This window comes from Periophthalmus magnuspinnatus, chromosome 11 (genome assembly GCF_009829125.3).
Source record: "Periophthalmus magnuspinnatus isolate fPerMag1 chromosome 11, fPerMag1.2.pri, whole genome shotgun sequence".
Lineage (NCBI taxonomy): Eukaryota > Metazoa > Chordata > Actinopteri > Gobiiformes > Gobiidae > Periophthalmus > Periophthalmus magnuspinnatus.
The window spans coordinates 20,256,734-20,268,422 of NC_047136.2; the positions used below are offsets into that span (position 1 = coordinate 20,256,734).

At 38.4% G+C, this 11,689-nt stretch overlaps 1 protein-coding gene across 1 annotated transcript; it reads left to right on the forward strand.

The window, feature by feature from the left end:
- Positions 1-28: 28 nt before the first annotated feature.
- On the forward strand, positions 29-6,229 carry cdca8 (cell division cycle associated 8). Its single transcript, XM_033975214.2, has 11 exons — positions 29-83; positions 344-436; positions 831-959; positions 1,915-1,955; positions 2,051-2,126; positions 2,325-2,389; positions 3,047-3,129; positions 4,253-4,351; positions 5,126-5,255; positions 5,437-5,523; positions 6,002-6,229. Exons 2-11 carry the CDS (start codon positions 346-348, stop codon positions 6,035-6,037), a joined length of 837 nt encoding a protein of 278 aa, XP_033831105.1. The 5' UTR covers positions 29-83; positions 344-345; the 3' UTR covers positions 6,038-6,229.
- The last annotated feature ends 5,460 nt before the right edge of the window (positions 6,230-11,689 follow it).

An 11,689-nucleotide genomic window follows, 5' to 3' on the forward strand; every position in this document is an offset into this window, starting at 1 on the left:
ATTTGAAAATTGCTCCGCGGAGAAGGAGGCAGACGGTGCACCGGCCGAAAATACAACAAGAAGAAGACAAAACACAGATAAAGGTAAATATATTAGTTTCGGTATGCATTATAAATCAAATAATCAAGTCTGCGTCTTAAATGGAGCATTTACTGGTCTATACAACAATGAAATTAACGCGGAAAGCCAAAGCCATCGGCAAATAGCATTAGCACGTTAGCAATAGTTGGTTAACAGCATTTTTGTTCAAGTTGTTTGATAATTTTCTAAAACGCACTTTAATGCAAATTGACAAAATTAAATGTCGCCTTTATATTTACTAGCGGATTATTTTATGTTTCAGCCATGGCTCCCAGGAAAAGGACTACGAAGCAGCCCAAAAGCAACCCCAAGACAGCCAAACTCGAAGCTTTTCTTGATGATTTTGATAGCGAAGGTAAGCCATGTAAAATACTTCATTGTGAATCATGTAACACTATGTAAGATTTGTTATCAGTTTAAGGACGAGAAAAACAGTGATGGTGCAATTAGTACCTCACTTGCAAAAACAAAACAAAACTGTTACCTTCACAAAAGTACATTTGCCTAGTAAACACAGTCTTGTACTAGTTTGTCTGTGTAATCCTAGTCTCCAGGTATCCTCTATTGCTGAATACAATTGAATTGAGTCTACCCTGCCTTTAGACGGATATGTCAGAACTGAAGAAGCATGAAGGATGATGTGTGTTTACTCCTATAGGCTTTTGTTCAGTTGACGAAATTGGTATTTAATATTTTGCCTATGTTTGATGAAGTCATGTGAGCCTAACCTGTATCTGTTGTTGTCACAGTGAAGACACGAGTGGTGCAGTTGAAGGAGAAGCTGAGCCAGCTGTTGAAGGACGTGGATAATGGATACAACATGGCCATTATCAAACTGCCCAAAGCCGTCAGACAACTCAACTGGATTGAGCACTGCAGTCAGTTTAAACACAAACGCTACAAACACAAACGCTACAGTCAGGTTTAAAGGGCCCATATCAGACTATTTTCTGATCTCTGTTCTAATGTTGTTTCCTCATCAGAAACAGAACTGGAGTTGTGTTTTGTTTCATTCACACATGTTTAACACACAAACCCTACATATTTAGGCTGACTTCTTCTCTCAAACAAAAAATGCCGTTTTTCAATTGTGGTAATAAAGGAAGTGCTCCACTGTGTTTTTAAACGCCACACACCTGCAGTAGAATCATTTGGATGATTTCAGCCAAATGATTCAGGAACTGCCACTCTCTACTGACCTAAAGGTAAGAAGTAGCTGTTAACTTGAAAACTACCACTTCATGACATCACAAGGTGACACAGAGCATTTTGAGCTTTGGAGATTTGGACAGACTAATAATAAAGGGTTACTCAAACGTGTGTGAATGAAACAAAACACAACTCCAGGTCTGTTTTCGATGAGGTAGCAACACTGCATAACATGGGTTAAAGCTCACAAGAGTCTGTGTAATATAGGACCTTTAAATACAAGCACTACAGTCAGGTTTCAATACAAACACACCTGAAACGTATCTATCTATCGTAAGTATTTATTTATAAATGAGTTTTCTTCACCCAGTTTAATTTGGCAAATGTCATCATTAAGGTTGTAATTATTGATTATTATAGTCTTTGATTTAGTTCTCAGATTATTTTACATTTGAACGACTCAAATAATATTGCAGTCTTAAAAAAATAAAATTAAATTGTAGCCAAAAAAAATGTGCATTTCCTTCTCTCTGTCTTCCTTCCCCTCTGTCTCGCTCTCTCTCTCTCCCTCTCTGTCCCTCTCTCGTATGGATGGATGGTCATTGATATTTTTCAGTTTATTGTTACAAAACCCATTTTTACTGATTCATCTGAATATTTCCTGATTTGTGGTCTTTTGTTCAGAGTCAGAGAAGCCAAAATCTCCTGAAGTGGATAACGTGAAGGTGAGAGAGAGCACTGATGTGCATTTAAGACTATTACTATATTTTAGTATTGTTTTTAAAATGCCTTTTTTCCACCATATTAATTATTTTTTCAGAGAGAAGAGCAGGCGGCCATTGTGGAGAGTGTTGTGGCTGAGGACCATGCTGTGCTTCTGCAGACGGTGAAGAAAAGTAAGTTTTTATTTCACTTATGCGTTTGTTTTGCTTGAGGAGAAAAAAAAGTAACTGAGGAATTAAAGGCTGTATATGGCCTATTTGTTGTGTCCAGTTCCCATCATGAATAATGAAACAGAACAAAACTTAAGTTTGGACATGACACGTGGGTCAAATTGTCTCACTGCTTGAGTTAATTCATTGTTTTATCCACAGCTTCAAAGAAAAAGGGCAGCTCCAAATCCAGCTCAGAGGATGAGACTCCGAGCACCACCCGAAAGGTACAAAATGCACACATGCATACCAGAAAGTGTATATATAAATGGACATAGCTAACCTGCTAGCTGCCACGTTCCAAATAGGATCATGGGTGTGCTTCTGACTCTAATTCACTTTACATTAGAAAACTGTGGCCCCTCTCTCTGTAACTGCTGCTATCAGACTTGTCGTTTTGGTCTTAAAATTAATATTAACCCACTCTACATGATCCTAGTATTTTTATTTCACTATTGTGTCTGTAAATCAAGATATGAACATTAATAACACACAAATCAGGTGCCTTCTTTCCCCGAGGTCACTCCCGCTAGCGTAGTTTGATTGACAACATTGCTAAGTGCCTGCCAAACCTGCAGTGTGGGTGGGAAGGGGCATTACCTTCAACAGCCTTGCTCTGGATTGGCTCTTTTGTTGCTATGATACTTACGGTCGGAATTCCAAATATGGAACCGGGCTCCAAATTCACCCCTGGATTGCTCTAGCCTCAATGAGCTGCATTTGACAGGAGCTGAACACTGTGGGTGACGTCACACTCAGTCCACTTCTTTTATACAGTTTATGACACGCACTCACACCTACACACACAGGCACATCTCTCACTTTACACTAGAGATTTGAGTTTCATCTAATTTAATGTTTTTTTGTTTTGTTTTTTTATTCAGACGAGAGCAACAAAGAAACCTCCGACGACATCCAAACGAGCGAAGGCCCTGTCTGTGAACAAACAGAACTCCACCATCCGCAGGTTAGGCCCCTGTGACGAGAGGGAAGAATCATGGGGTATTTGACTGGATGTGTGTTCAGATGAGTTAATGTGCACGACCAGTCAAAGATGAATGTTTTTACTACTTTCTACATTTTATAAACACACGGAAGACATCAAATATATGAAGTAATATATATGGAATTATGGAGTAAAGACAAAATGTAAAATCTCTACTAAATATTTCTAAACAAGGCAAATGGTGGCTTCTTTGAGGATTTGAATTGAGTTATTTCACTTTTTTCCTTTCCTTTCCTTTTCCATATATCTTACTTCATATATCTGATGTCTTCTGTGTGGTTATAAAATGTAAAAAGTAAACCAAAAACATTGAATGAGAAAGTGTGTTCAAACATTTGCCTGCACTGTTTCAAGCCAAAATGTACACTCCCAAACAATAATGAGCTCCTATATTTCCCCATTTTAAAATGTTTTAATTAATAGTATTACTTTTTCCAAACTACAACAAATTATATTTTTGGGGCATTTTAATATTTAAAAATAGTTAATGCTGTAATCCCTTTACAAGTTTCCCAGCTGGCAACACAATAATGCTGATTTCTATAGAGTAAATAAAGTCATGTAGCATAGTTGTTATGTTATGTTATCCAGATATTTGAATCAGTGGAACTTTTGGCTCTTTGAAGTGAACTAATGCAAAAGATTCAGATCCCTTAAACGAGCCGTTTAAAAGACTGGATTTTGTCATATAAATACATATTAAAAGAGCAAGTTTGAGAACTCATTTAATCTACAAACTAATCACAGAGAAATGACCCAGGCTTAGATTTGTTTAAAATGGTTCAAAGTGGGAGTGAGTTTACCCTTTGGAATTAGGAATACTCTATATGAAACGTTTCACTACAGTAATGATGATAATAATAATAATTAATAACAATAACAAACATGACTATTATGTTGCCAAACAAGCTTTGTGCACAAATCTCTCACTTGTGTCGCCTGCTCTGATTCTGTTCTGAATCTTGTGTCGGTCCAGGGTTTATCTGTGTAAAAATGCCTAAAAATTAGAAAAAGATTTGGTTCTTCTAAAAAGAGATCAGATTCCAACTGTTCGTTCATCGAACCCTCTGTCTGTTGTTTTCAGGTCAAACCGAAAGCCTTTAGTGACTCCAGCGAGGACCATGATGGACTCGTCCATCATGATGGGCCCCACCCCCCTCGTCACGCCCCGCTTTGACCCCAGGTACGACTCTGCTTATGGAAAGAACAGATTACATTTTCATTTGAATATCTAGTATTAAACTATAACATTTACATATTTTTACTGTAAGCTGCAATATTGATCTAAAACGGCTTAGTACGGAATCACAATATTTTTTACTTTAAACAAAAATAAAATTAGACAAAATTGATCCAAATGTGTTATGTAACTGCTCTCACCTCTGAAGTAACAACTAAACCTCAACTGAAGTTCAAACATTCTGGGACTTTTTGGGCAACAACGACCTGTAAATAGTCTAATTACATCAGTGTAAATGTTCAACCAGGATCTCGACTGAACCAGTATTTTGAAGCTGATACCTAATCCAGCACATTTGACCAGTATCTGACCAGTGCATCTCTATGAAACAGATTTTCAGAGTGAATGTTTTTCCACTCATCCAGTTAGTTTCTTTAGTTCTGATGCAGCTCTGGTAAAGGGTCTGGTTTAAAAATCTGTCTGAAAAGAAGAGCTAACGACACTAAAACAAGCACATTCTGTTTGTTTACAGTTGGACGTATATGTCATTAAGTCCATTGAACCTCCTAAGGTGTGAATTGTCACTGAGTTAGTCTTTACAGTCGTTCATATCCACCTAACAATCTGATTAGCGCTGTTGTGTTTTTTATTTTAGTTGCAAATTCTTTTAGATAAAACTGAAGTTCTGATTTGCTCTTTAAAAATTTATTTTGTTTGGTTTACCATTTTCCTACTCTCCGCTGAGGTGGTTCTTTCTGGTCCTTTTCTTATCCTCAGACTCCCCAAGACTCCGGCGGTGAGGGTCCCCCGACACAAAGAGCGCGTCTACAGCATCTCTGTGAACGGCTCGCCCATCGCTGGGGGCAACGACGACGTTGTCATCAGTGTCCCCATTGGCAACGGAGAGGTGAGAGGAGGACTATCTGCTCCTCTGCATCCTCTGACCCTCTCTGCTCTTCTGCTCTGACCCCCTGAGCCTCAACTCTATATCTTCTGATTCTCTGCATCCTCTGAATTACCTCTCTGACCCTCTCCTCTCCATTCTTTGACCCCCCCTTTGACCCTAACCTGTGTTATGTTGTGTCCAGAGTATTCAGCTGTTGGCCAGTCAGATGGACTCTGTGGACCTGTCTCTGCTCGATGAGACGGCTCTGAGGAGTATTCAGCAGCTACAGGTTTGTGTTTAAATCTTGTTAGACATTTTTTTTCTTACTGAACCTGAAATAATCAAGACAGATGATCTCTAGTACACTACAACAATACATTATTATGACCTTTTTAAAATTGGGGATGGGCTCATATGGATTTTTAAAAAATCAGATATTTTGGCTGCTGCTGTGTCCGATAACCAATCTTTGCCGATGCTGATAGTTGGCTTTTAAAATCCATAGTGAGCCCACAACTGCAGCTGAAGTAAAGATCACAAATATAATGTATTTATCTGGAATATAAAATAATTTGTTATATGTCCATTTTTACTCAGGAGTCTGTGCAGAAAGCGCTCAGAGAATGGGGCAGTGCAAAAAATATAAATATGTATTTGTATGGAATGGCAATATCGACTTATAATGGGACTGATATATCACCTATCCCTAATTTTAAAATAGTGTCATTATTGTGTACAACTCAGGTTTGTTCCCTTTGTCTCCACAGAACCGCCTCACTTCTTTGTGTGGATTGTCGAAGTGACCCACCTCCTGACCTCTGACCTTATTTTATCTGAACAGTTCTTTTTAGTGTTTTTAGAGGTTTGTGAAAGATTTGGAATGAATGAGTTTTATTCTGTGTATATATGCAATCTATTTTGTATTCATTTTGAACCACAAATGTGTTTTTATTTACAAACCAGGTCTTGGTCTAAAACACCCACATTACAACTGCTTTAGTCACTGTACATATCGAAAATACTTTTTTGGTGTAAAACATGAGTAAAGCTCTGAACAAACCATGGTACTGTTTTTTTTTTGTTTTGTTTGTTTTTTCACTCATACCTTTTTATTATTTCAAATAACTTGAAATTAAATTCATTTTAGATTTGGAGGTGCTGTGATTAGTCAAAATGTGAATTTATAGGTCGAATTCTCGCTGATAAAAATGCTGCTGACTGGGACCTGGGTGAGGGGTTTGGATCCTGTCCCTTCTGATAACTTTACTATCTAAATTGCCCTTTGGAAAGCCCTTTGAGTAAAACATAATTCACACCATTGACCTGAAATGGTTTAAAATCCCACTTGACCAAATGTTCCAACTGCAGAATAAGTAATTCATGTTTGCCGTCACTAGATGGCAGTGTTTAGTCACAAATGTTTTCTCCCATTCACTTTATTTTACCCCTCCACAATTAAAGTTTAGTTTCTGTTGTTAAACGCAACTTTGCACTAAAGGCACACTACGGAACATTTCTGGAGGGTTCGTCCTTTGCTTAATTGCTTTTACTCCAATATTAAATCAGACCTATTCTGCAAAATTGACTTTTCCTTCTGTTTCCTTCCTTTAACCATGTTCTGGTTGTTTCCCTTCACCATTTACTCATCTGAAGTAAATGTATTTGGAGTGATTCATCCATGTTTGAGTAACATTTAATCTTTTATTTTCAAGACCTCATTTTGCTGATCAGCTCCCATTGGGCAGCTTTCTAATGGACTTTTTTTTTTAAATTTTTTTATTATCAAGTTATTAAGTTTTAGATGAATATTGTGATTTAAAATGCGCAAATTATAACAATGATCCACGGGTGTCATTGATTATAAATATAGAGCACACACAGACACAATAGGGCTGATTTAATATAAGCAAGCGGCGGCGTCTCCAGTCCAAGTTACTGGTCAGATCTGTGGAGAAGCAATCCCACTCACAGTAAGAATGGACTTTTTCTGATGCTATAATGTTTAAACAGTCTGTAGGCAAACGATAACATCTCCATAGAAACAAGTGGCAACCTCCTCGAAAACGTTACCTAGAACACCTTTAATTTGCTTTGTGCACATCAGCGCCCATCAGCCTCACTGTTACCTACTTGTACAGTTATGTATTCAACATAAAAATAATTCAACAGAAAAAAATAATTAATTGGCTAGTCTTTATTTTAATTCATGTGAATTGGAATAGGCTGTGTATTTTATGTTTTCCAATTTTAATTAAAGTTTTGTTAGCTTTGAGACACAGTGAGCTAACTAGCATGCTGCTGTGTTCTGAGCCTATTTGGCAAAGGCTAAATTTAGGAGGATACATTCTCTTAAGGACTTTTTACACCTCAGTTCAAACTTTTAATTTCGCCTGTGTCATTATTTCTCTTGTCCTTCATTCTCTTTGTTAACATCCCGACATCACACAATCAGTGCACTTAATCCTCCTGTGTGTCCGCTGATCTTTGACACGGGGGGCACGCCGCGGCTCCTACCCCAGTTTAGCGTCATTAGCGCGGGGAAGCTCGTTAGCCGTGTCCGGGACAGTGGAGGAGGAGCGGGTGGGCATCTCACCTCTGCTCCGGACAGACAGAGATGGAGCCAAAGTCATCCCCACAGACGAGCTCGGATCACGGGGAGAGAGTGGGTCAGAGAGGGTACTGGGGCGGGGACAGGGGGCTAATGGTGTCAGCGTGCAGAGAGTAATTATAATCAGGGTATTACTACTGTTTTATTAATGTGCAGAGTGATTACTGTGATTATTTTTAATTAACCTATTTATTTATTATTTTTTTTATTTTAAATATGTCTACATGACGCTGTTGATTCCTACGTGTTTTACCGATTTAAAAAAATAAATAATAATAAATAAAAGTAGTAAGTGCACCCGTTTTTTTTGTTTTTTTTTTGTTTTTTTTTTGTTTACAACATAATTCCATATATCTTACTTATATCTGATGTCTTCTATGTATTTATAAAATGTAGAAAGTGTCCAAACTTTTGACTTTTTGACTGGTAGTGGCATTAAACAAAACGTTCTTGCATTTATACATTTAGATTTGTTTTTATTGCTCAAAAAATAAATAAATGATAATAACATACAGTCTGCATTGAGCAGGGTTGCCTCTTCACAGATCTTACCTGTAACTTGATTTACTAAAAATGCCAGCCCAAATGTGACAGTGTTGTCTGTGTGGTGTGAGACTTAACAAACAGCAGTTGTGCTTCAGTGTAATGGAGTCGTTTACAGAGGGCATGTCCAGTCGAGCCGCTAACGACCATCATGGATAATTAGGGACGCACAAAAATCCTACACATCAGCAGCTTTGAACGCACCACGGCCCCTTCACCGGTGCCAGAAATGTATTTTACACTAAACAAGGAGATGACAAGGACAACTGCAGAAGCTATTCACAAACTATTCAAATACAGGAAGTGGAAGTGTTTATGTGAGACGAATGCAAAAAACATCATTACAAGGTCAGACTTTAAAGCTACCATCTGTAAGTTTATTTGTTTTTTTCTCACCCGTAGATGGCAGATGTGAAATCTGTTACCCCCTCCCTTCACCTGGCCCCTCCCCTCTCCCCTCCCCTCACGTGGCCTCTCCCCTCTCACGTGGAAACACACCTAGGCACAGGGAGAACATGCAAACTCCCCACAGACTCCACACAGACACAGGCAAATATAAAACTGCACATTTGCATCTGTTTGTTTTCATCATGTCAAACTGGAGGTGAAACTAAATAGTCGGGAGAGTGAGATGGGCCCTAAATGCCTCTTTTGTCCTGATTTCACTGCAGTGTACACAGACGACGTTAAAGAGACGCCATCGGTATAAGATTTATGCCACAAATGTAGCACACGGGTATTCATCTGATTCATCAAACTTCAAAACTCTGTCAGAGGAGCTCAGTGACAGAAAGTATATTTAAAGGTCCTATATCACACAAACTGACTCTTGTGAGCTTTAATCCATGTTATAATACTGGTACCTCCTCAAAAACACAGCTGGAGTTGTGTTTTGTTTCGTTCACACATACTTGAGTTACACTTTATTTTTAGTCTGTTACATCTACAAACCTCAAAATGAAGTGGTAATTTTCAAGTGAACAGCTCCTTTTACCTTTAGTTCAGTAGAAATCGGCAATTCCACAGCTGAAATCATCCACATGATTCTAGTGAAAGTGTATGGAGTTTAAAAACACAGTGGAGCACTTCCTGTTTTACAACTTGAGAAGAACTCAGTCTAAATATGCAGGTTTGTGTGAAACATGTATGAATGAAACAAAACACAACTCCAGGTCGGTCTGTGATGAGGAAACAACATTAGAACAGATCAGAGAACAGTGTTAATATGGGAAAGCTGCTTGTATTCATGGGTTTCATTTTGGTCAGGTCGGATCCCTGAAGTCCTCCTCATGTGAGATGGTTCATGTGGCTCTAATATGTGGGAGATGTTCTTTGGTGCTGGTCCATGGAGAGACTTGTTCACACAGAGCTGCTTTAAAGTCTGTTCTCTGAGCCACAGGAGCCAGAGACCTGAGCCACAGGACACATGCGCTCATACGTCCTGGTCAGGACTCGAGCAGCAGTGTTCTGGATGTACTGCAGCTGTCTTAAGGTTCATTTGGAGAGGCCAGTGAGCAGGACGTTACAGTAGTCTAACCTACTGGAGACAAATGCATGGATAAGTCTCTCCAAGTCTGGTTTTGACAGTAAACCTTTAGTTTTTGCAGTGTATTTTAGATCGTAAAAAGCTGCAGATGTTATTGATTTGATATGGTTATTAAAGTTCCAGTCTGAGTCCATTATTACACTGAGATTTGCAGCCTGATTCAAAGGTTTTAAAGAGAGAGAGACTGGAGGTGACTGCTGACACACTATAAATATGTTATCAGAAAGTCTTGTTGAAGTTTGTGACAGCTTTTGTTGATTAATAAAAATGAAATTGTAGAATTGGGTGACACGGCTCTGAAGCCTGGAGTCGGCCTGGAGGTTGCTTGTTCTGCCTGTGTCTGTGTGGGTCTCCTCTGGTTCACCTCATCAAAATAAAATCGTTTAGTTTGTTACTCAAACAGAGGTAGATCTATTCCCACTGCAGCCAAAACATTATGTTGTTGTGTACTTGAGCAAGACATCTCATTCACTTTGTCTAGTATTAGTGTTGTCACGATTTCAAACAACATTTCAAACTTGATTTTGATGCTAAGGAATAGACTCAATAGTCAATACCGATTCCGAAACCACAATGATAATAAAAAAAAACAACTTTTTCTTTGGATAATGTACTGTGATTTTCCACATTAAAAAGTAGTACTTTGTGTTCTATTCCCATGTGTCTTATATCTGTGTGATCCCTCAGTGTCCAGTAGGTTCATAGTGGTCCATGGGTGTATACTAGTCTATGTGTCTTATACTTGTGAAAGATACAGCTCAACATCATTATAAAGATATTCAGAAAAGGTTCATTTTTGTTCTGTCAATGGGACTTTTTTAGTATTAATACCTGGAAAAAAAGAGTATCTAATTTTATTATCAATTAGCCTCTGATTTTTGATACTTTTAACAGGTCTACTCCACACTACGTAGTACGAATGTGATGTATGAGTGATTTGATGATGGGAGGGGCCAATGGCGCAGATTGACAGCCTCGCTTCTGTTAGTGTGCACCAGGGCAGCTATGGCTACAGAAGTAAATTTTTTGTTTTTTTAGTTTATTGGTTTATTTTAACTGGGATTGTGTGCAAACAGATTCATCCAAGAAAAGAAGAAATACTTTACACCAGATTTAGCTAAAGCTTGTTTCCATCTGCAGTGCCATGCATAATAATATTACCATAGAAGCCCTGGTGCTACCTTTATTTAGAAGAAATAAAGTAATGATAAATATAGAGAATGTCCCTGCCGGGATTCCATAACTCCTGCTTATTGCATCAGTGTCCCTTTGCATTTCACAGTAATGACACATAAAACCTCCCCTTTAAAAGTCCTCTTTGACAGTAGCAAACTCAACTGTACTTTATCAGTGATCATACAACTATGAATAAAGTGAATGTGTCTCTGCAGGGCTCCTGTAGCTCCCTCTTATTACAGTCTGGAAAGTTATTGAGATGTGGCTGTTTTTGTGGAGCTCAAAACAGCAGCAGTCGCTTCACAAAACTGTTGATTTCACCCAGAAAGAATCAAACGAGCTGTTTTGAATGACATTTAACAAAAAGCGACACTTATTCCACAGAGATCCAGTCGTTTTCTGTAACTGTTATTTTATCTTTGAATGAAGAAAAGATCAAACATGTTCTGGGCCAAAATTAGATGTGAATCGTCAGATTACATACATTTTACAAGCAAGAACCATGTCACAACACTGGTACACACTAAAGACGTTTATGATGATCTGAATGTGGAGGGAGAGACTCAGGATGGGGGTTCTGTC

Coding starts and splice junctions, on each gene's coding strand:
- cdca8 (XM_033975214.2), top strand. CDS start 346: ATGGCTCCCAGGAAAAGGACTACGAAGCAGCCCAAAAGCAACCCCAAG. Junction 2,390..3,046: donor CTCCGAGCACCACCCGAAAG/GTACAAAATGCA, acceptor TTTTTTATTCAG/ACGAGAGCAACAAAGAAACC. Junction 5,524..6,001: donor GGAGTATTCAGCAGCTACAG/GTTTGTGTTTAA, acceptor TTGTCTCCACAG/AACCGCCTCACTTCTTTGTG.